Source organism: Pseudochaenichthys georgianus, chromosome 10 (genome assembly GCF_902827115.2).
Source record: "Pseudochaenichthys georgianus chromosome 10, fPseGeo1.2, whole genome shotgun sequence".
Lineage (NCBI taxonomy): Eukaryota > Metazoa > Chordata > Actinopteri > Perciformes > Channichthyidae > Pseudochaenichthys > Pseudochaenichthys georgianus.
Window position 1 is genome coordinate 13,391,077 of NC_047512.1, and position 24,824 is coordinate 13,415,900.

Sequence of the window (24,824 nt, forward strand, 5' to 3'; positions counted from 1 at the left end):
GGTTGTTTATTTAGTAGGGCTGTCAAGTCAACGCGTTAATAACGCGTTAACGCAAAAAAAAATTAACGCCACTAATTATTTTAACGCGATTAACGCATGTGTATTTTTTTTCCTCGGCCTCCCCGTAGTTTCAGAGCGCATCGAGTTTAAAATACCATCTCCAAGCTGATGCTGACAGCCCCGCTCCTGCCGCCCACTTGCAGCAGACCACACTTCCACGCTCACCGGCAGGCACCGACTGGCTATTGGGAGGACCGGGAGGGTGTGTGTGTGTGTATGTGTGGCCCGAGCGAGCGAGAGAGAGGCCTTACGTGCATTGTTGTTGTTAGCATCTGGTGCTAGCTAGCTGCGCTAACGGATATAAGGAGCTGTTTAAATGAAAACAGAGGAGCGACATTTCGCCACAACTGCGCCGAGCACTTGACTTTATGCAGGAAGCAGACAGTGGGACATTGTACGAGAAGTCAGCACACTCAGCTCAGATAGTGCGCAACATGATTGCAGCGTCCAGGCAGCTCCCGTTCGAGCATATGCCTTGAGTTGCACATAGCTCCAACGAACACACGCACACACACACACACACACACACACACACACACACACACACACACACACACACACACACACCATTTGTATTGTGTTATTGTATGAGAGAGGTTCCAGGTTGAATTGAGGCGAATATTTGTAATGTTCAGAGGTTGTTGTTTAATATTCATGAGAATATTTGTCATTGTTCAAACGATAATAAACATTAGCATAAAGCATATTTGTCTACTCATATGTTGATAAGAGTATTAAAAACTTGAAAAATATTCCTCTAAGGTACATTTAGAACAGATAAAAAATGTGCGATTAATTTGCGATTAATCGCGATTAACTATGGACAATCATGCCATTAATCGCGATTAAATATTTTAATCGACTGACAGCCCTATTATTTAGTTTAAACCAAATGAACCAGCAATGAACCGCTCCAGAGTTCGCAAGCAAGTGCTCCGAGACCACCTATTTTAGCGGACCAGAGTCCGGTTGTTTAGTTCACTTAAGAGGTCTCGGACTGCGTTCACACCGACCCAAATGAACCGCACCAAGCGGCTAAACTCACCAGGGTTCGATTCAACCGGACTATACAAGGCAGGTGTGAACGCACCCTTAAATAATCTGTGGAGTCTCAGCTTTAATCGAATATATTGTATGTGCAGTTTGGATAAGTAATAAGGGTATCTTTATTTTGAATTCTGTGCTAAAGTGCGTTAGCATTTAAAAAAAAAAATGAATAAAACCGCACGTCCCTGCGGTGTGAATATCGCGGTTATCGCCATCACACGGTATATCGTTCAGCCCTAAAACATATAATGGCAGATGATATCGTGACAAGTCCTGAAACCGATAGGATATTCTCAGCTAGGATTTATCCTAAATGTCTAACTTAATCATCATTGTTAGTTTTAGCCACATATTGAATGGACTATGTGAGTGCTGGAAGTTTAAGCCGTGCAATCCCACCAAGTCATCCCAGTTTACCCAAGAACCAATTTTAAATGTTGTAATTTAAAACATTATTTTACTGTGCGTGTTTAAGAATGTCTGTTGATATTGCATATATTTTCAAATCCTGCAAAAAAGATCAAAGCCAACAATAAAATACTTAAATAGAATATGAATGTATCTCTCTAATTCGAACCCCAGCTCTGTGACTAGCAAAATAGTGTATTCAACCTAGAAGGATGAATTGTGTTTGTTGGATTGACTCAAAAATAAAGTAAATGCCTTTTACTTTGTAACTGGACATGTGACTCAATACAGTAATGTAGTTCATTCTCCTGTAATTATTAGCGTCAAATAACACATTTGACAAAATATTTAATTGAGAGTAATCTTCGGATATTGCAATTGTGATATGATTTTATTTTAAGTCTGAATATGATGTTTAGGCCAGAACATCTCTGTAGCACCACTATATTAATTTAAAAAAATACAGTCCTTTATTTAGAAAAAAGAAAAAAAGATTCAAGTCTGTATGAAATGTAAACTGTATATGACTTAGCATAGTACTGTTTCCTGTTATCATTGATATTAAATATTATATTTAATATTAATTCCCTGTTTTTTATAAGAGTTGGACTGAATGTGGCTAGTCGCACACAGAATCTCTACATATAGCCTGCAAGTTAACAGAGCAATGGGGAAATGAGAGATAAATCCAGGGTAGAAATCTTCCTGTGGGCAGCTAGCTGCTCAAATCTCCCCTCCCCGAGCAATATTTTGACAAAGGCTTTTGACAAAGGCTTTTGAAAAGCCGAGCTGTCAGCGCCAGCCTCATGACCAGACCCTCATTAGCCAACACCTGCACCAGGAGAACAGGCAAAATGGTGACACCTCTTCAGCAGCACAAATTCATTTTGGAATAAGGTATTCGTTAGATGAGAACAAGCCACGGAGCACATTTGGTATTGTTGGGTGAAGAGGATTTCTCTGTATGAGTGACATGCTACACACATTTTCATTAATGTGGATCCTGAAGAGACGTTAATCTCCTGGAACTGCTTAAAGGTAAACATGGCAGTGTGGGGATGAGAGATATTCCCATGGTGGACTTCTTGTTTAGGGTTGTGTTTAATTGTCTTATTACATCTTGCCTGCTGCTGAAGTCTCCCATCAGGTCCTTGAGTCTTTGTAGTAGAGAGGTTATAATAATACGACAATTAACATTCAGAGAGCACATAAGCATCTTCCCAGATAGCTGGTTCCAAAACATTAGTGATTGGCTTATGAAGGATTTCGGTCTGAGAGTTCTAATTGCGATTTTTCTGACAAATATTGCGATTGCCATTCAAATTGCGATATTTGTTTTTAAGCGACCCAACGGAAGTTTATTGTAAAATGCGGCCATAACTCCGGCTAGGAAGGTCGTATCAACGTACTCCCGTCTCTAGCACCCCTGCAGCCCGAGCTACAAGTGAAAAAACTAAACTTACATGAAACTTCCGTTGGGTTGCTTTAAAGTCAAGCTTCAGTTTAAGATTCACCCTGTAATAGAAACATGTGATGGAGCATTACTAACCTTACCCAGATGGTTTGTTTCACCAAACCATTTAAAGCTCCATTGGAAGCCATTTGGAAAGGGCAGGCACTTTCAGAAGCACTTGGCAGGTGATTGGATCAATCTGTCTATCACCTTCTATCATGGGCTACTTCTGATTGATTAACAATGGCTGGTACATGTGGAGCACAGCACTTCTGATTGGTGTGGATGACTAACACACAAACAAAAAAAAGAAATTGTAAAAAAAAAAATGTTAAAAAAAAATCGCAGGCTTTGCAATTTGATAATCGCATCATTTAAAATCGCGATTTCGATTTAAAATCGATTAATCGTTCAGCCCTAGTTTTGATGCATTTGAATAACAAGGAGAAACATTTTTGATAACTGTATTAAGTATTATTGGTTTTTTTTGTCTGGTTTTGGTATACTGCACTGCTTAGAATTCGGGGTTGGCTTGATGTGACTCCATCGATTCAGATCTAATGCAAGAATCTCAGAGATGACAATGACATTTTTCAGATGTGTTTGTGTTTCTCGGATAGATAAAAGCAGCTAGAGTTACAATTGATTCTGGTTCTGATGCAGGTTGAATACACAGCTAAAGAATTTCTCTCTGCCAACAGGTATTTGATGAGCCATAGCAGTTTGCTGCCTCCTGCCGCTCGCCCTACAGTACAATTACCAATGGAGACCGTAGTTTATAACGGTCATAAAACCCCACAAAGGGTGCTGATGCAGTTAAATTCCATAATTCAGTTTCACATTCATTTGCATTGACAATCATAACTCCTCTGGAGCCGTTCCAGAATAATGCAGCCAAGAATGAACAGCTTGTTAAAGTTTAGAGGGCGTCCTCCTCCCCACTGAAGCCCTTAGGAGCATATTTCTGCAGTATATCGGATGAAAATCTCTGAAGTCTTTATTCTTTTCTACTTAACATGGGTTGAGTTGTATGTCTGTCAAAAATGAATCAAAAAAGTAATTTGTTGTCTCAGCGGTTTTTCTAAATCATCACATTCATTTTACATTTGTCTTGAGTCTTTTCGGCAAGAGAATAGAAAACACATTTCACATTTGAAAATCTCCATGAGCTAAAGGCATACAATGCATACCAGATTAACCTTACGCTCCAAGCTTTTTAACATTCACAATACAAAGATGATACTAAGTCATAACATTCTCTATAATTCAGTAGTTATCTTACAATGGTTTCTTGAGCTTTTGGGACTAATGGTATTGAACTGGGTCTACTGTATAGCAGAGACATGATTAGGGTTCTGGTGTGGTCCATCATTCAGAAATAGCACAGAATGTTTGCAGGCTGCTCTGGGACTCGCTGGTTACCGAGGGCTTCAAGGTATTTAGAGGTCTGACCATGTTGGAGTCTCACTAAGGCTGGTTCTGTACAATGAAATGTCTTTGCTAATCCGTCTATAATTCTTCCACGAATCACCAGTACATCTGTAGTCTATTTTTTTTTCTTCTATCCCTTAAAATCCATGTAGTCCCGATATCCAAATCCATTAGTTTTAGATTTGCACCTGTTTGATAGTGGTGTTACAAGCTGCATTAATACTTTCTAGTTGCCAATTACTGAGATTGTGAACAACCAATCAGTGTTTAGATCGACAGAAAATATCATGATCTACTCATTTAAAATAAGTATAAACAAAGGTCAATTACAATGTTATCATGATGTGTTCATATGTAAACTTGAAACATTTTTGCTTTATTGCAGAGAAACTTGAATAAAAACTGTATTAGTAAAGGTATGGTATGAGGAAATGATAACCAGTTTAACTTCATAACATAAGTTGTAAGCAGCCCAGTGCATGACATTAAGGATTTTGGGAGATGGTCCTGTGGGCCATGCGCGCGGACGAAATGACGCACGAAGGGTTTGGGGGGCCTCCCCCTAGAACATTTTGATTTTTGCAGGTCTTAGATGCGGTCTGGTGCATTCTCTAGACTGAATTATAAGATGAATATTGTACAATTTCAATTGTATTCTTCATTTCACTTGTTTGTCTGTTCTTGTTTGTGTTTGCTCGCTTGCATGCCCTGCATAGCTATAAGAAACACTTAAGTTGTTGGTCAAGACACTTTCCATCTGATGAAGGAAAATGCCTTCCCAGATGTAAAAAAGTAGAAAACATTACATTCAGTTATAACTGCCAAAACAAACATTATTTACACTATTATGGCACATGTTTGTAATGTTATCTACTGTAAATTGGTCGAACGAATGCCTCCTCATCCGGAAGCTGACCGAGCAGACCCGAGCAACAGTCGAGAGGAGCCGAGCGCATCCGCGAAGCACACAAAATGGCGACGTCAGAGTTCCCGTTAGCCGGCAAATCTAAATCTCTTCGGTCAAAATAATTTCCCTTTAGCGCAATACCGCTTCAGTTGCGCCACTTATGTGACAGACAAGAAGAGTATGTGACAGACAAGAATAGTCAATTATACTGTGTTACACTTAATGTGGAGAATATCCTGTATGGGTTAATGCTGCGCTATACTTTGTGGCCTCACCCTGTTGCATAGCGACACTTATTGTTTAGGTGTCTTTTAATAAGCAGGTAGTCATATCATTAGCTAGAACTAGCATAAACGCGAGTGAAGTCTAATCTGACGGGAGAGAGAGATCAGCTGCTGCTGACGAGTCGACACGCAGCTCTGCATGATCACATGCAGCGGTGAGCAGACAAAACACACACTTCAGGTTAGAATATCACACGTAGCTATTTTAATTACCTCTCAAACTACCTAAACTAGTTATAGATATGTTTTACTGTCGATCCGTGGATCCGTGAGCTGCATGATACTGGCATAATAGATTGCCCGATCGGGCAACCAGCAGGTGAGGCTTCATTACCCGAGCTAAATACTAGATGGTCCCGGGCCATCGGGCAGTCCTTAATTTCGAGCCCTGCAGCTTGTATTATTTATACTAAAAATGGCAAAATTAAACTACTATAACATTCCCTCATCATTTATTGTATTTTTTTTTATGCAAATGACCACACATCTTTCTGGGAACCAGGTTCAGAATATTGGCCTATGTATTTCTTGGAATCAAAATGCATAATAAAATATTCAAATCTGTCACACCTGGAGCCTTGGCCTCTCTCTAACGATGCAGGTTGATTTCTCGGAAATAAAACAAGATCAATCTACTGCTTCGGTACACTAGAGCATTGTTGATGTTATTCTTGCGCTAGTTGGAAGTGCTGACATCCCAATTTTCAAATAACTTACAGATGTTGCATCATGAGGCACAATCAAAATGAAAACAATATTAATTGTGCTAGGGTTAGGGTTCAGGTTTGAGGGGATTCCACTTTCTCTCTTTCTGTTCATTCACTTTTGATGTTAATATTCCCTTTTGAAAACATAGCCAGAAGCGGAAAGTAAGAGAGCAATGAAATGTGCCACAGACTACTGGATATGAACCAGGATGCTTTTTAATCACGTTTTTAGATCAAGACTGTACAAAGACAGTCATGTCCGGAAGGAATTAGCATTGCAATGCCACACTGGTCATTTCAATTAAGAATGTCGCATTATACAATGGTGATATTATGGTATGGTCCTGATTTTATTTATTGTTGTACTCCTCCTATTACCCTTATGGAACATTATAATGTCTGCCAGATACCAGAATGCTTCTTTGTGTAGAGTATGTATCAAACATGAACTACATAAAGAAAATCATGCATGGGAGTTTTCTGCAAAAGAGTAAGGGGTATAGAGTGAGCCTGGCAACTGCTCCTTTGTAAGACAAGTGCTCTATTGATTGAGAAGGAGATTGGAATTGATTGAGAAGGAGAGTGAAATTACTGAATCACTCCAGGTAAAATTATCTTCCTCCTCTCCTATTGCAATGGTAATGTGTTCTGCACAGGGCAAGTGTTATTCAGTGAATCATTTTAGAAATGTCTCCTGCACGATGACAAGAGGTTTCACTCTTAACTGGTGATGAGCAATCAAAAAGTAAACAAACAAGACTGGTATACATTTATTTTTTTTACAAGTAAATATGGAATGGAGTGAAGAAATGTATTGCCTTTTTGAAGACGTGGGCCGGTGGTGAGCTTCCAAATGGGAACAGAAAGCTGCCAAACTGCAGCCTAACTCAAAGCACAGCTCCAACTTTGCGTTTCTCAGCGTTCTTTTTATCATCCATGTACTACTCTCTGAGTTACTTTACCAAAACCACTCAAAGTGGAACAAAACTTATTATCGGCACCTTCATGCCGATCTAGATCCCTCCGCTTCGCGTCGGGCTCCTGATCAGCCTGTCGGTGTTCTTTTCCCCCATAATGACCGCGTCGCAGCACATTATCCCTTACGTAACACATTGTTCCATTTACGGCCCGTCCACACAGCGGCGTGCGTTGACGCTTCACCATTCACTTTGAATGGGGTGACGTCACTTTTCGCCAAACTGCATTGTGGGAAGCGACGCGGAGCTTTGCTGGTGTGGCTCGCTGCAAAAGTTGAGCAATGTTCAACTTTTGACGCCTTGGCAGAAGCGTCAGCCAATTGAATCATATGCCAGTACAAGCTCTAGCCAATCAAACCGCTGCTTGTGTGTCAGGGGCGGGAGATTCAACGCACGCCGCTGTGTGGACGGGCCGTGAGGCTTTACAGTAGATATAGATATAACGACATGCAAATACTGCACTGTTAAAGTTGTTTCAGATCCTAGAAAGCATTTGTGCAATGCATTAGATCTCCTAATGGATATATGCTTGAAATGGAAGTAGGACTCTTTATTCATTACGTTGGCTGAATGGCTTCTGCTGGGCTTGGTCACCTCCTCTATAGCTGGATAAGTGTGATGTATGTACTGGCTAATTGCCTTTGTCCTCATCGCTTCCATGACCAGGCCATTAAGCGTCTGGAAAAGGTCATTTCCTGTCTTATTACTGTGGTATCCATCAGGGATACTCAGCCACAGCAGAGAGGAATCCTGTAGATGATATTATTGGTTGGTTTATTTGTCAAATTGTTAAAGCTGGTCCCCTGAGAGATAGCATGGAAAGTGGAAACAGCTGGGAATGTATTGCTGATTTCCAAAAAGGCCAGCAGATGGTTTACTGAGCACTCAATGTTCAACTGTGCCACACAGTTCCTGCACTAGGTCAGGGGAGGAGAGAATTCAAAGATTAGCCAATTTACAGTCGATGCCAATCTTCAGTGAAGTTTGGGAAAGACAAGAGAAGGGACTCCGCGTTGTCTATAGCTGATTTAAAAAACAGAAATCAGATCAACCTACAGTATGAGGTAAATGCAGAGTGCATACATTATTAGTTAAGTAACCTTAGTTTTGACCCACTTCTAAATAATTGAAAGGACAAGAGATCCAAATAAATGTCTCCTTTTGGCATTTACATTGAAGTGGCAGATTTTTTTCCTCAAAGCTGAGACTCCTATGTGTCCATTAGGGATAGACATAAAACACATTCAAAATTTGACATTTGAAAAAAAAAAAAACGGGATGAAGGGATACAGTACATGGATTGTTGGCCTCTATACAAAGGCACTGATGTAACAGTAACAATATGTGTTATATTCTAGTGTTTCTTGGCGAAGGATATGAGCAGCACGAGGACAGATTTGACAAAGTAAATCTGGGATCGAACATCAGTGAGTAGGTTGGAAGACTTATTAAAAAAACCTGCAGGACAGGAATGTACTGACAGCATTTTAACTTGGTTATTCGGGCTAAGGTTATTAATAGGGTGTGTGCGGTTACTTTCTCTTCAAAAGTTAGGAGAACTGCAACAAACATTTTGTTTTTCTTCTTTTTTCGATTCATTTATAATTTTGTCTTGTCAAAGAAATGGCACAACGTGACCATAGGCATTTCGGGGAGCCCAAGGTGACATTTTCAAATTGCTTTTTTGTCTTGTCTTTGTTTTGTATAAATACTGATTTGTATTCAATACAACATACCTACAAATGTAAGAAATACATAATTCACTTCCCTCCCTTTTTTGTGTTAGTGGGGGGTTAGTGGGGGGTGCTAGTGGAGCACGCTCATGAACTGTTCGCAGAGCGAACAGGTACAGGAGGGGTAGTTAATCGATCGCAGATGGCGTCCTGCTCGCGGACGGATAAAAAAAGATTAAACCTAAATGGTTTGCGAAATATACTTTGGCGGACGTTAATATACCTGGCCGGCCTGCCCAAGTAAAGTCCATGTGTGGGAAACCCTGGCTTATTGTTTACAATTTAGACTCTTTGTCTTAATTTCTTTGTTCCTTATCTGTAATGTGAAAACATTCGATTTCCTTGATGTCAAAGTGTTCGTCCAGGTCACAGTTAGGTCAAATTTCCTAAGGCAACCCCGAGTGCCAGTCCTGCTGAAAGTGTTGTCATCCGATCACTCATACTCCGGTTCAAAAAGTTTAGCAGACTTCATTGACAGTCAGCACCGGAGCTGAGAGCGTTGGAGCAGCCAAGAGACAAGAGTTGTGCTGCTCTGCCTCAAGCTGCCCTCTGTTTCCATTTCCCTTCTCTACTTCCACCACAATTAGTTTAATGGAGAGGTCACTTTGAGACAAGATCTGGTTTGCAAAGTGTATTCCCTGCCATGCTGTTGCTCCCGCATTGCTCTGTGTATGATGATTCAGCAACAAGGGTGAAGTGACTCATGCTCTCCTCGAGGGACGGCTCAAATTGTCAACTTCTACGAGACAGCCTTGGTTATATTGAAATGTTATTTTTATATATTTTGGAATGGATGCTGTCTCACAATTGGTATTATTCTGCCCAATGTAGCTGGCATCATTCAGCTCATCCACTATTGCTGTTCCCCTAACGGAAAAAAAATATCCTCGATTTCTGAAAATAAATTGTCAAACCACAAGCTCAAAAAGTTACTTTTGCAATAACTTATTTTGTGATAGGAGTATTTAGAAACATTGTTGGCATTATTACTGCTGCAGATCTGCCAAACTCTTATTTTGAAACATTTTGATGTGAATGGTGTAAATCTTGCCTGACAACATTAGTATCCGCCTACTCTGTGTGCTGTTGCCATGTGACTTGGCATTCAGAACTTCATGCATTACTATTCGTCCTACAGTGGGATACTTTGCATCAGGGGTTACATTAAAGAGATGATTCACTTTACTCTTTGTCACTGTTTCTCTCTTTAAATGAGTCAGAGCTTTCTAGCATGCACTAGTGCAAACCCAAGGTATTTGAATATATCAAATAAATCACTTTGTTCCTAAGTGGGTGTTTACTTGACAGACGTTTACCTGTTGTGACCCCAACCGCTCCCAGCGTCCCCGAAGTAAAACTAAGAGGTGGTTCTCTGCTCTTATTTCCCTCTTTGGCTATTTGTTTTATTTATGCCTTACATTTCAGCATGGTAGCTTTAAGAATGGTTTCTTCCTGACGTTTTCCCATGGTCATTACCGAATGAAGTTTATTTTGCTTCACTGACTAATTCCTTCTGGCACGCTAAAAGTCCTCTTTGACACAAACACATTCCCTCCCATTTACCAGTGACAAAATAACAAGGGACCTAAGACAATTTGGGCTGACATTTTCTGCCACAGGGTCCATCAGCGCTGATGTGTGACAAGAAATTGTGATTATTTTTGTTTCACTCTCATTGATCAAAAACGTAGGATGTACTAAGACTTTTGTTTCTGGATTTCTCTGTTGATTTTGAATCCATAACCATGGTGCCAAGTGTGGTGGTATTAACATTATTCATTAATTGTATTCTCAATATAATAATGAAGGCATATGCCAATGATTTAGGCATGAAGACAAGTTAACTTATCATTTTGAATTATCTTGACTAGATCTTGCCTTCAGATCTTTCGCAAAAAGCGTTCTTTAGAAGCGGGTTAATGCCCGTGTCTTTAAAACGCCATTTCCTCAGACAGGGCTGGTCAAAGATGGATTCAAACCTTATTTCCTTTTTTCCGTCTGCATTGCTGGTCCATCATTTTAGGATTTTCTTTCGGTCCTAACACCTAAAATGTGTCTTGGTCTCCTGATCCACAAGAAAGAGCAGGGTTGGCTGAAAGGTCAGCAACAGGAATGTCTAATGATGAAAGTCGTGACAAGTGAAGTCAAAGAGTAGTCACAGCCGGATCCACACACGCAATACTGCATACATACCTGCCCATCTTTGAGCAAGGATTCAGATTGTGTTTTGCGAAAAATGCCTAGCTATAGCTACTACAGCAGGAACACAAAGAGCTCTCACTTGTATGCTAATCAGCGGTCAAATGAAGGCAGCATACAGTGCGTGTCCCTCTTGACACCATACTGTACATCGTGATCAACACCACAGTCAGGACACAATTCAGAGATCCATGTTGTGACTAGTGACAACTAGCCATCTGTTCATTCTTTTTTTCAGACCTGTACAGGAGCTACATCCCAAAATAGCATCAAAGGCAATGAATGAGATGAGATGAAAATGGGCTGTTGCATCTAGAGCACGGAGATCTCTCCTGCATTGTCACTCAGTCTGATATTCATTCTCACTTCAGAGAGCGGGAGAAAGAGGAAGCTTCGTGCACAAGAGAAACAATACAAACCGCTAAGGAGCACTTTTCACAAGTATTAATTGACACACCTTATCTACTCTCGTTGAAACTAAGCATCGCCTCCGGGATGTTCTGAAGTGTACCGACGAGGGGTGGGCACGCTTTTCCAAACCAGTCTAAAGCTGGGTTAGGGTTGAAAGAAATTCAGGAACACTTTTGGAATAGCTATGAATTGATTGTGCCTCATGACGCAAATGTGGCTGGAGTTTGACACTGCCTGAAGCACTCAGTCTCTCTCAATCTCAAATCTAACATTGAAAGTGAGAAATCCCTAAAAACACCATTTAAATAAAAAAAAAGCAGTAGACCGAATCATTAAATGAGTCTTTAATAAGTATAGGTTATTGAGGCTGAAAATGACTGGAATCTAAAATAACAGAAAGCTGAGTGCTCTGGATCACATTTGATGTCAACATAATGACTACATAATGTTAGATTGTCATGAAGTTCTAGATCTTGCCAAGCTTTACACAATCTTGTCTGAAAAACTGAAACTGATTATTCTTGTTTGACTTTTCCCGACAGTTTGGAGTAGTTTGTTAGGGCTTCGTGACAAACAGGACGAAGTTATAAATAATGCATGAAATGAAGGACAGAAATACTGAATCCAAGAGGGAAATTGTTTTAGAATAAACACTGACCAATATGTGTTTTTTTTCACAGTGTCCCTTTCCTATCCCTCTCTAATTTGTTATTGCATTACATGTTACTTGTTAGACGCTTTTATCCAAAGCGACTTACATACTCAATACTGTGGGCAATCCCCTGCAGTGGGGTTTGAACCTGTGCTCCCCTGATCCGAACACCAACGTACTAGTCCACTACGCCACAGCCTCCTGTTATCTGTTATGCTTTTAGATTTTAAATATTAATCCTTAGATATATTGGATCTGTCCTGCAACATGCAACACCTCAAAGAGCTGCAGTCAACATGGGGAAACTGCTGCGATTGAGAGACAAAAGTTGGACTCTTGAACTCAAAAGCGGGTGATGAATACATCTTGCTGCTTTCAAAAGCCTGTGTCGGTTATGGCAGCTGCTCATCATAAATCGTTTCTGTCCGTTACCGGTCTATTCCCTGACAAGGATAAAATATAGGTGGTCTGAAGCAAATTATAAAGCAGTAGAGATTTCAAAACAGGCAGCAAATAAGACAAATAGTCGATGACAGCAAAGCACTGGAGTGAAGAAAGAGACATAATTAAGGGAAGCAAATAGGAGAGAACAAGAGGTGGCATGAAATGAAGTGAAACTTTATAGACAAGCAGACGGTACAAAAAGATGGTGATATGCATCTGAATCCCTAAAAGAACAATCGCTCCCTACTGCGACAAGATACATTTTAATTAGAAGGATTTACTTGCACCTTTACTCTTAAAGGTCCCATGTCATGGCCATTTCTACTGATCATAATTCCATTGTTGAGGTCTACTAAAATACATTTATATTGTGCAATTTTCCAAACTCACGTTGGTTTCTCATACAGCATCTCTGTATAGTATGTGTATTCACTCTCTTTCCTACCCCCCCCCCTCCCTGTGAGCCCAGTGGCCGTCTGCGAGACAGCGAGACACAGCGAAGCCCAGCCTGAAACACACACACACCCGCAGCCTGGCTGGGAGTTTGTGTGTGTTTGGTGTCTCCACGGTGTCTCGCTGTCTCGCCAACCCCACACCAGTGAGCCAGTTCACAGTGTCTCGCTCCTCGCAGCAGCGAGCCTCGCAACGTCCTGCCGTGTGTGTGTGTGTGTGTGTGTGTGTGTGTGTGTGTGTGTGTGTGTGTGTGTGTGTGTGTGTGTGTGTGTGTGTGTGTGTGTGTGTGTGTGTGTGTGTGTGTGTGTGTGTGTGTGTGTGTGTGTGTGTGTGTGTGTGTGTGTGTGTGTGTGTGTGTGTGTGTGTGTGTGTGTGTGTGTGTGTGTGTGTGTGTGTGTGTGTGTGTGTGTGTGTGTGTGTGTGTGTGTGTGTGTCCAAACCTAACGCCTCCGCGGACGTATCTGCGTAGCCGTTACGTTACTATTAGGGATGCCAGAAACTGACCATGATCAAATTTGAAAATCGGACAGCCCTGGCGAATATTAATCGGTTATTTGCCGCCGCCCCAGACCGTTTACAAGCATAAAAACCTACATAACACACAAGGGGACGGGTAATAACCAGAAAAGCATGACATGGGACCTTTAAGGAGCATCCATGTTAGCTTTAAATAGTGTCTTTCACACGATTGACAGCTTCAGTACCCATAAGCTCAGCTGCTTATTGTAAATCAGCACCTAGTCAGCCGAAGAGGGCAACCTAAAAGAGAGACACTAATTTACACTGCACAAGTTTGAGCCACCATGTTCAAGCTTTAGAAAGCAACGTTTTAAACTAATTCCCCCAAATGCGATTGACTTGGCAAAGGCCAGACATGCAGGACAGTCCGTTGCGAGCCAAGTGTGTGCTTTAGGAACGACCATTCACTGCCGCTCATGGCCGCACTCGGACTCACGGCTCTCCCAGCATGCCGTTGTTGAAGTACATTGGAGCCAACAAGCCTTTCATTAGCCATTCCTTTGGAACTGAAACACACGTCCACATAGGCTGGCGGATTGTCTAACGGACTGCAATAAGCGGCACCAGCTATTTAAGGGAAGAGCAAGTGTTCCCAGAATGATTAGCATAAGACCGTCCATGCCAATTATGAGGCATGCCATCCTGGAATAATGATGCAGCGACTGCCCGCATAACCAAGATATCCTTTGTACCACAGCCTAATGAATATCTTGATATTACCATCCACTTCATGCATTAAAGTATCCTGTGTTTTAAAGGAGAGGCCAGATGGTAAGAGCTTAGACATTGGGGAGCCTTGAGGACATGGAAAAGAAGAGTTCTCCTAGGAGGAACTTACATTTGTACTTTATTACCTCCAACCATGATTGCCTTATGGGATTATTAGTCTAACGTTAGGCATTTCTTTGAGAACACATTGAGCATGCATGTGTAAGCTAACATGACCTTATCAACTGCTGTGTTGTCTTGTAACAAACACACTCAGTCACTAGATTGCTGAAAGGGCATAGGCCTTTGACAGTAGAAAGCGGAGTAGTCTGTAAACCACAGATTCTTAGTGAGTTTAATGGAATAGAGATGAGTGGATGGGAGATTTAAATAAATTAACCTTCAGTGAATTCCCTGAGGCTTCGAGGAATGACAGAGGGGGTCAGAGGAGGATTTTTTCCCCTTGTCACTGATCATATGAATAGTCATGATATGATTATGGTGAGCTGGTTAACCTGAGCTTGTGTTTGACGCACAGCAGTGAACATTGAGTTAATTGACACACTCAAATGCAATTGGAGCAGAAAACAATAAATTGACATCCCTTCTCATTAAAACCCTTTGCAATTAGTTTTTTGCCCTTTACGTGTTGCAGTGTGTTCCAGCTCCGTATGCCAATGTATCGGTAGAGTTTATATTGCATGCAGAGTAGGGGCAACTGTGTAAATGTGCAATGAGATGTTCCAATGCTAGCATTGTTTCAAAATGTCATCACAACATCAGGGAATAGATTAACCTTTACAGAGCTCCCCACTGTGAGAACAACATTCTTTCTACCTACTTATCATGATATTAACCCTGATTGGTGCCTCTGACATTTACTTAAAGATGCACAAGTCTGAATATTCTGGATATTCTCACTTCTGTTGTGATTGGGATACCATTAGTCATTGTTTTAGTAGAGAAATTAGATGTTTGGGGCCTTTTTTGCTTCATTTTCACTTTGAAACAGCTTTTTGTTTTTGGGTTTACATGATGATTTTTGTCCTGCATTTCTTAAGGCCGATTGATTTCTCCCCGGGACTGGCTTCACAGCCTTGTCAGGTAAAACATTTCTTTGATTGAACACATTTGACTGTGAAAACCCTAGTGGTAATTATTACTTGTTGTAGCAGTTGGTGATGAATATTCATCACTACTTTTTTTTGCACTTCATTTCCTTGTGATTCCTATGTGTCGGCGATACCCTTGGTTTATTTTACTGACAGCTCCAACTGCAACCCCAAACAAATATTTTCTTAAATATATTTTTTACATTTGTTTATATATTTATGATAATTACCGTAAAAACAGAGCTAAGGCCACAGAGATGCTAATATATACTATGTAGATGTCATGTTATTAAAATACTGAATGAGGAGTCTTAGTCTACAAAGTTTGAGCAACATATTACCAACATGCTCTGCAGAAGAAAACTTGAACAATATAAGTTTAGTGCTTCCTTTATATATTGAAGGAATGGTCAATCTTCCTTAATTGCCGTGTGTTTACAACTGAGTTGACAGTTTACCACGAAGAGATCTTTATTTTATCAGCTTCCCTGGAAACGATCAAAGATAACGACAGAGGTCACCATGAGTAATGGTGTCACATTGTCAGTAATTGAAGTGTAAACCATTGCATCGGCTACAGCTAATGTGCCTTTTCTTAAGCAAAAACTGGGATCAAAAACAAAGCTCAATGCTCACAGATATTAATTGTCATTGTTTAAATAAGCACAGGCTGGTGGGACAGTGCAGCTGCCTGGTATATGTGCCCCCCCCCTACTTGTATGAGCTGCCTGTTTAACTGCTCTTTGTCTTTGCTATAAATACACAGGAAGTCAGTGAAAAGCTTGGCTAATAGCCTCATGAGAATGCCGCGGCTGCTTGGCATGCTTTGCCATCCATTGCTAAGCCACATCAGTCAGACACCTTGTTTATACATCTGCTAAGGGCACTCATAAGTTAAGTAGGCTACCTTTTTTAGGAGGCTTGGAACTCGTGCTCATAATCCATGTAATGTTGTTCTGATGGACACTCCAGGCTATGAATAGAGCAATATCTCATGTTATTGTGGTGACTGATCTTTAGCAGGACCTAATGGAGGGCTTATGACTTTGTTTCATCAGTAACCTTTCAGGTGACTAACGGCTACTTTGGGATCCTGTGTGTTCACCCGCAGCTGCCTCCCAACAGGCTCAGAGTTATTGCCTCAGACTGTCACTTCACTGCCGCCCATAGCACTCGGCTTAGCAGTAATCGCAATGGTGCATGATTTTTAATGATATCAGAATGTGACTTGTGACCTGCATGACAAATGTACTGGTGATGGACAATGTGACGTCTCTTAATTACTTCATAATCCATTTACAAAATACTTTGATGCCATTTCCACCCCAGCCACATGTCACATACATTATTATTTGTGGATCAGTAAAAGCCGTGCTTCCAGCTTTTTTTTTGTCTTTTTTATGTTATTGTAAGATACATTTTCGGGCTATTGGTTGGACAAAACAAGCAATTTAGAGAAGTCACTTTGGACTTTGAGACTTTGATTATAGTCTCACAAAGAAGGCTACCATTTTACCAATCAGTTTAAATGTATTTTATTTCCCAGTAAATGAACTGACAAAAGGCTGTTGGTCAGTTCTCTGTACATGTCTGTTAATCTAAAGTTTAGAAAGGAAGGAGCTGTATTATATGGAACATTATCAAAGAATAAGAACTAGGAACCACTAGCTAGTAGCTTCATGGGAAAAGACTTCCCAGTTCTTTCTGCTGTGCTAAATCTGTCACAATAAAATGTTTTCTTTTTATAGCATTATTCAGTCGGGTGGAACCAACTGTGAGCTAATGACCTCGTAAAACTGCAGCTTTATTTACGAAGGCATTTCCTGTGTGTCTTATTGTGTATATGTGTGTGTGTTGCATTGTTTGACCATGTGAAGTAGAACAATTCAATATTCTTTAATTGCTTTTCGTACACTGCCTGCTGTTTGCTGATTGACACAAGGCTGTGATCATATATTATTGATTTTCAAAGCAGCCAGTGTTCAAGACAGTGGGGAACGTGCATAGCTTGGAGAACATTCCTGTGCACAATACTGCTTCTCTGTGACGCTTTGCTTATAGAATTTAAACATTGAGTCAATACTCCCTCTTTAGAAGTTGTCCTAATGGTTTTTTTGACCCTTATAGTTTAGTATTAAGTGGAATTATCAGCAAAGCAAATGTACTTTTGAGGTCAGTGTTATGTCAATGTTGTGTGCCACTATCCTGCTCTGTGCCTTGTGCTACATGGCCGTTTTACATTATCTTTCTTAGTACTGTCTTAGATTAATAGTCCCCTGCTTAGGCCGTCACCCCACTTAAGCACTTACCTGCAGTGTTGTGCTGATGCACATTTCCTAATGCTCTGCATTATTCATACCCCACTGTTGGGTTTATTAGCTGATGAGAGTTGGATTGAGGATTGTAAGGGAATTATACAAACGTTTTGCAGAGAGAATAACTCCTGCAAAGCGCAGTGCCGTTAAAGCTGTGATCTGTACATGAAGAACACCGGTTTGCTGCCAGTGTTAAGTAATCATGGGAAAAATACACAAATTACATTTCATGATGGTTTCAGCAAACTTGATTACCTCCTCGCCGTGTAATTGGTGTATCTTTTCCTAGGCTGATGCTTGCATATTATTTAACTTAACTGCAGTACCATGTGATTTGTCTAGTACCCTTTTTTAGTAGACTCCACCACCCAAAAGTACGTTTGTATTGGTTTTTGGTCACTTCAATTGCAAAGGAATATTCCTAGTACACAGTACAAGCAACATATGATATTGGGGCTGCAACCAATGATGGATTTAATTTGGATAAAATAGTTGTTATTTTGTTATTCTGTTCAATCAAAACAATTGACTAATACTTATGTCTTATATTCACAACAAATACTTATTTTTAAATGTTTGTCAGGGTCTATTTTGAATCAAAATGTGTACTGTCTTTGAATATAATATGAGGACATCACACTCGGCAAACATTTCTCCACATTTCACACGCTGCAGATGCCTGAGTTGATTTCACATCCTAGGCAGTAAAATGGTGTTTTAATGACCGCCTGAGTTTCATTGCATATTCTAATGGTCATGTATTTTCCTCGCCCACTATACCATTAATGGGGCAGGTTGTTAATGTGTCCTTGATGTGAGATCGAGTCACTTTCATTTGTGATATTTCTTGTATCCCATCCTGAATCCACAGGGCATAAAGTTTGTCTCAGTCCAGCTTTTTCATTACTTTTATTTTCTCTGTGACCCATTCTGCCTGAAGCCTCAACCTGCCTCCACCCAGCCTCCTGGTATTTATTTTCCTTCCACCCTGGGGAGACATACTCCTGACATTGCTCCTCCCTCCGGCCAGATGTTGAAACTTAAGCACGCCATCCATCAGCCTACAGACAAAGGAGTAGCACAGCAGAGAGGGGCGATGACCCAGCAAAGATGTTTTTAATATACAGACTCACACATAAAGAGACTCTGGCTCTCAGCTGTGTTCCCACCCAAAGCAACGTATGTTTTTGCTGTTTGCCTTTACTGTCAAATGATTGGTTCAGAACACTGCCTACTTTTTCCAAACATCAATGAACAGCCAACATATGATGCATAATGGCAGAATCTGTAAAAGGCTTTTCTTCAATTTGTCGTCAAATCTTTTATACTTTAGTAACGCACTCGAGAGCAATGTGATGGTGAAAATAGGGGACTGAAATGCCCATAAAATGTGCTGCATGCATTCAGAAATGTAGCTCTGAATTAAATCACACATTTGACTGCATCATGTCCTCCTTCCCCATTCATCCTCTGCATTAGTTTCCATTTATTCCACATTAGAAAGTCCAGTTCTCTTATAAGTCCATGTATGAGACAGAGCTGTGACAGTTTGGGGCAAACCCAGCTCTATGAGCTCAATGAAGTCAATGAAGGCAACTCACTGGTAGTTCCATGTCAGCTGTGTGGTTCTGTTTCACTCTTTCCATGGATTCTCTTGGCCTTGCTTCATGGCAACTCTCATGCCATCGTCTGAAAAGGCTGCCTCTTTAAATGGAAGCTGTTGCTGTTTATTGGTGACAGAGTTAACATTGGCAGAGTAATGGATTTATTTCACTCTCTGCGCTATTGCCGCTCAAGTGTGACAGATGGATGCTGAGTAGAGATCGACTGAAGGACTGTGTGAGCTCAGACGGAAGATCTATTTAGACTGACTGCAGCAAATACACAGAGCCCTCTGCCTAAATGTAACAGTGTCTCATGCAGACAGAAAATGTAGGTTTTTTTCCAACATAAGTCCTTTTTTAGTATTATTTTATCTTTCTGTTACAGATCTGTTATGCTGTCATACTCTTCTTTTTTAAAGCCACGCTTTGTTTCCTTTTAGAACTTTTTTACCTCCCCATTGTTTCTGTTTCTCTTTATTTTCTAACCCTAACCGGTACTGATCAGTCTTTGCTATTATCCAATACAAAATAAGAATACCATCATCTCAGCAGGTCTGGCCTTAAACAAGAACAAATACAAAAAACACAACCTGATGAGGCTAGTCTTCCAAATTGTCAGTGCCTCAACATAATAAGAGTCCTAATTCCATAAAGTAGAACAAAGACACCACTGACCAAACAGTTCAAATCTTTCATTATTTTTGTCTTGACGTTTAGAGCACTCTCTGAGATCGGAACAAACTGGGTCTTGTGGACCTCTGATTGAGCCACATTAATGTGAGACTTCTGATCTGTTGTGCAATAGAGGGGAAAACAAATCTTCGCACAAAGAAGTGTCATGAATTTCTCATGAGTGTACCGAGTCTCCCCAGGACCCTGCTCTGAATTATAAGCACAAACACAACTCTTTAAAGAGTGAGAATAGCTAATACACTAAGCAGCAAACACACGTTAAGTTGTTTATCATCTTTGAAGGACTCAGGAGCAATCTGAACATTGTTTTTGTTTTCATTACTTATGGAAGTGTTCTTATTGTCTTGTATTCATGATACGACTGTTGATTCTGTTATTGTAAGATATCAGTGAGCAACATCAAAATGCCTCCAGGGAAACACCTGATAAATTGCCTTCATGATACAGCACTTCTTTGTCTGAATTTCTTTTTACATGGAATAACCTTAACATCCACAATACAATCAGGATGAAATGCTGTTTTGTTGGAGCTGATATGGTACAGAGCGCTAGATTGTTTCCAGCAGTCTTTCTCATAAACATTTTAATGTGTTTACACCACACGTTTTATATTTACTAAATCCTTATTCTAGGTTTTGGCTTTTTTTAATTTAACCTTGATTTGGAGAAAAGGAAAGTGCATTTGTATCTGCACAAGCCCAACATATCGATCAGAGGGCAGCCATTTATCCTGGATCTGTACAGAATGGTGTGCATACAAAAACTAAAATCCTTATGTATATGTGTTGCTGCAACACATTCTTTTTTTATAGCTGAGACCATAGTGAAAAATGCAAACTGTCATTTTGGAAAGCCCAAGTAACATCTTAATAGTCCAAAACCCTAATAGTTTGATTGAACTATCATTTAAGATGAAGGGATTTGAAGCACTTTCTTTAACATTTTATATGCAAAAACCATCAATCTAACTGCATCAGGCTTTTACTAACATCTTAAATTCATCATCCATTTGATCTCTATCTTTTTTTAGCCGATCGAGTAATTCATTTATAATTAATTGACAGTTTCCATCCATGTATGGCTCCTTACTGATGGATTTAAAAAATGTTTTTGCAAATGATCACTGCAAAATGATGTAATAAAAATGTTAGTTAAGGTATTCGAACAAAATCCTATTGCTATCCATTGTATGTAGTTGTGCTGAATGCTTTATGCCTCCACAAATGTAACCAACCTTAGAGACACTTTTAGTGTTATTCATCAATGTGTGTCTGAAAAAATCTCATCAGGGTTGGACATAAAAAGCATCACAGAAGCGCTGGAACCTCAGGTTGCTTTCTCTTTCTTCGTGTTTCACAGTGTGTCCCCTTTGGTCAGGAGGCATGGCTTCATTGACTTTAATGTGGCTCTCTATGCTTTCTGTGACTTCCAGGACTCAACGCTCTGTCCTTTGATCCATCAGCCAACAACGACCCTCTCCAGTTCAGCGGCTCCAGTGGGCCGCTGCTGACAGAGTGTCCTCCTCTGGAAAACACTGCTGAGAATAGCAAGAAGAGGAAGAGAGCCAACCTGCCTCCAGGTACTGACAGCTGCCTCACAAGTGTTGCACCACTGCTACTCTATGGTCTCAAATCCTCACCGTTTTGCCCGTCAAATTTATATGCAAGTGGCCTTAACTGTCAACATTCAAAAAGCTTTGATACGACAGCTAGATTTTCACTCTTCCTTTCCTGCCACCAAAATCAAAAAACTGCGATGGGAAATGTTGCATAATCCTGTCATTTTGGTGGCGTTATGAGAAAAAGTGGCTTAGCTCAGACTTTATTGTTTTTGATTAGCTTGCCATGTCCTCCGGCTCTGGTTGTCTGGCCTGTTCAGAGGTCAGGCAGCTGCAGCCGGAAACTGCTCCTCTGAGATTGTGTGCCTGACTGTCTGTTACCATGCCAACACGACCTGCCAATCACAAGCGCAAACACACCTTTAGCTTTTTCTCACTGACCTGTTACAAAAACAGGGATGAACTGAGAGAAGTGTGCCTGTGTGCACATGTGTGTTTTTGTCTGTTAGGAAGCTTGCTACATAATTAAATAGTCATTGGAGTTAGCTGCTGGTAATTCTTCAAATTAAAAGACTTTCTAATTAAAGAATTTAAAGAAGAAACTAATGAATTGCTTTGTAAGTAATAGAAAAAGAGGCTCCTTAAGACGAAGAGGGGTTGTTGCATGCTCTCTGATTTTTTTTTTTTTGGCGTTGCTAATTGGACTGGATTAATACTCCACATTAACACGGTCTTAATCAACAATTAATCCTTTCTTCACATCTTCACATGCAAGAGTTCATTCTGATAAAGTTTAATTTCATTAAATTCACTGACCTTGTCAAATTATAATTGGATAATGTGTAACGGACAAACAAATAGGAAATGTCCAATCTGTTTCTTTAATTTCCTCAGATGTGTTAAAAACACAACCTCCCTTCAGTTGATGTTACCAACACTGCCCTGTTTTCACAATGCTCCAGACCCCATATCAATTCTGCTTAATTAACGCAAACTGTGAAGTTTTTGTTCTGTGTTGGATTCAATTTCAATATGAGCAATGAGTTCCCACTTGTCACAATATCATTGCTATTATGCACGATCACACTGTCTAGTACAACAAGTTCTTTCTTTGCCATTGTCTTATTGTCATACTTATTCATTATTCAAAGATCAGAAGAACACATTTTCACAGTAGTATATAGTTGTATTAGTGTTCACTGATGAAAGCCAATCAGAAAGCCTTAAGATGAAAGCATTCCTCTTCTTCCTCATTCTCCAACAAGTTATTTATATCCGGCGTAGTGACTAGGAGACCTTTCTGCTTATAACATTAAATAATGCAGAATGATGAAATGACTTCCTGATAATGTCAAGGTGCTATTTATATTGTTTATAAACTTTGAAATGCTGCTGTATTGCGATGTTTTACCAAACCGTAAAAGGGTTTGTTTGTTATCATCCTGCTTTCTCCACAATCACTCTTTCAAATGCATACTGTTATGAGTAGAGATATGGTCCAAAATGATTGGGTATTGGTTTCAGCTGAAGGAGTAAAAACTAAATGACACATCAGTGCAGTGTGAGTGTGTAGACCTGGCTTCACAATATTGGTCAACCAAGACTAGGACCCAGGACTTTAACCGCACAGTCTCCTCATGTTTTAGGTCTGTACCAGGTACATATTTCTACCGTGTTCAAGGAACCTGAGGGCCCGAGCATCGGTATAGTACACAACATAAGCAGTTCACTAATATACTCTTGCAACACTGCTTACAACCTTATAAATAAGAAAAGCTGCTCATGCAGAAAGTTGGTAACCGGATTTCTACTATCCCCAAAAATGTATTTGGAAACATTGCTTTATCTCTTAAGTTTTAATTCTGAAACTAATCAATGTTTCCTGTTGTTTGCTGGAGGGTTTAGAGCACAGTGGGAGAACAGGGGAAAAGTGTTTTTGCAGTGCAAATGCTTCTGAATTGTCAAATGTTCAGCTGTGGAAACCAACTTTTTAACTACACTGTGTTGGGTTCAGATTGAGGCTGCACAGTAATGTGTAATCTGCCTTTCAGCTGAGGTCTTTGTCATACACGTGCAAAAAGATGGTTGAAAACTCAGTAACACTAACAAATGGCCAAGAAAAAGCTTTTTTCTGTGAGAAATCCATCTGGAAAAATCATGTTCCTTTTACTTTCCTACCATAATTATATAGAATGGGTCTGTGGTCGAATATTCAAAAATAATGATTTCCTTTAGTAACTACTTTTCCTTAATCTCGAAAAGTCCAGTCAAAGAAAGATGTGAAAGCGAATTCAAAAGGACTTGAGAAAAGACAAAGAGATGCAAAGAGAATCCAACTGCAAATACAGACAGAGGAAAATGTTATTTTCTTTTAGCACTTTATTTGTAACACTTATCAAACAAATGAGTATGGCTACATTGACTAACTCAATGGTGTTCAAGTCAAATGAAGATTGCTGTCCAAAACAGAATCACACCTCCTCAGAAAGATTTTTTGTTTTAAATGTTTGCAAAGTAAACAGTGAAGGCAGCTTTTAATTCATGGCTGGATGGTGCGTTGTAAATGTACAGTAGCTGCCAGAAGGAATTGTGGGAAAGCATTACCTCCTTTCTATTGGTAAAAGATAATCCAGTGTACTCTATGCTAAAAGCCTTCAGAAAGTCAGTATAAAATCACCTTTCCTCAGTATAAAGAACATTTGAACGTCATGGCTGCCACTTAATACTTTTGGGAAATTCCACTCGGAGCACAGAGCAGGTTTCTAGTTAACTTCAGCTCTGATGGAGCTCCGACTCATTAGCACTCGTGCTGATTGAGTCTCGTTAAAGGTAACCTAATGCATAGATGTTCCTCATTACAATTAACACTACACTTGATAATCCATCGTGCATGTGTGCAGCATGCAGCGAGAATCCATAGCAACTCAAACACTTAACCAATAGCCAACTGTCTTTTGTTTAAATAATTAGTTAGGAAGTTAACAAACTTCCTGTTTGATGTGGCTCATGAGAAATCAATGTCATTCCATACTTAATGCCACAGTGCTGCTGATCGATTATTTACTGATCTTTAAAACACCACTCCAAGACCAAGCAACAAGCAACCCCGATGAATAATTAAGACGAGAGTCCCTCACCTCCTGTCAACA

General features: G+C 40.1%; 1 protein-coding gene across 2 annotated transcripts in view; it reads left to right on the forward strand.

The window, feature by feature from the left end:
* Positions 1-24,824, forward strand: part of enox2 (ecto-NOX disulfide-thiol exchanger 2) — a 149,723-nt gene that overhangs the window by 18,080 nt on the left and 106,819 nt on the right. The window contains exon 2 of one of the 2 annotated variants that reach the window (XM_034093306.1): positions 21,550-21,696. The exons of the other annotated variant lie outside the window; for it this stretch is intronic. Within the exon in view, the coding sequence (XP_033949197.1) occupies positions 21,550-21,696 (147 nt within the window). The remainder of the gene's footprint in view (positions 1-21,549; positions 21,697-24,824) is intronic. 2 annotated transcript variants of the gene reach the window in all.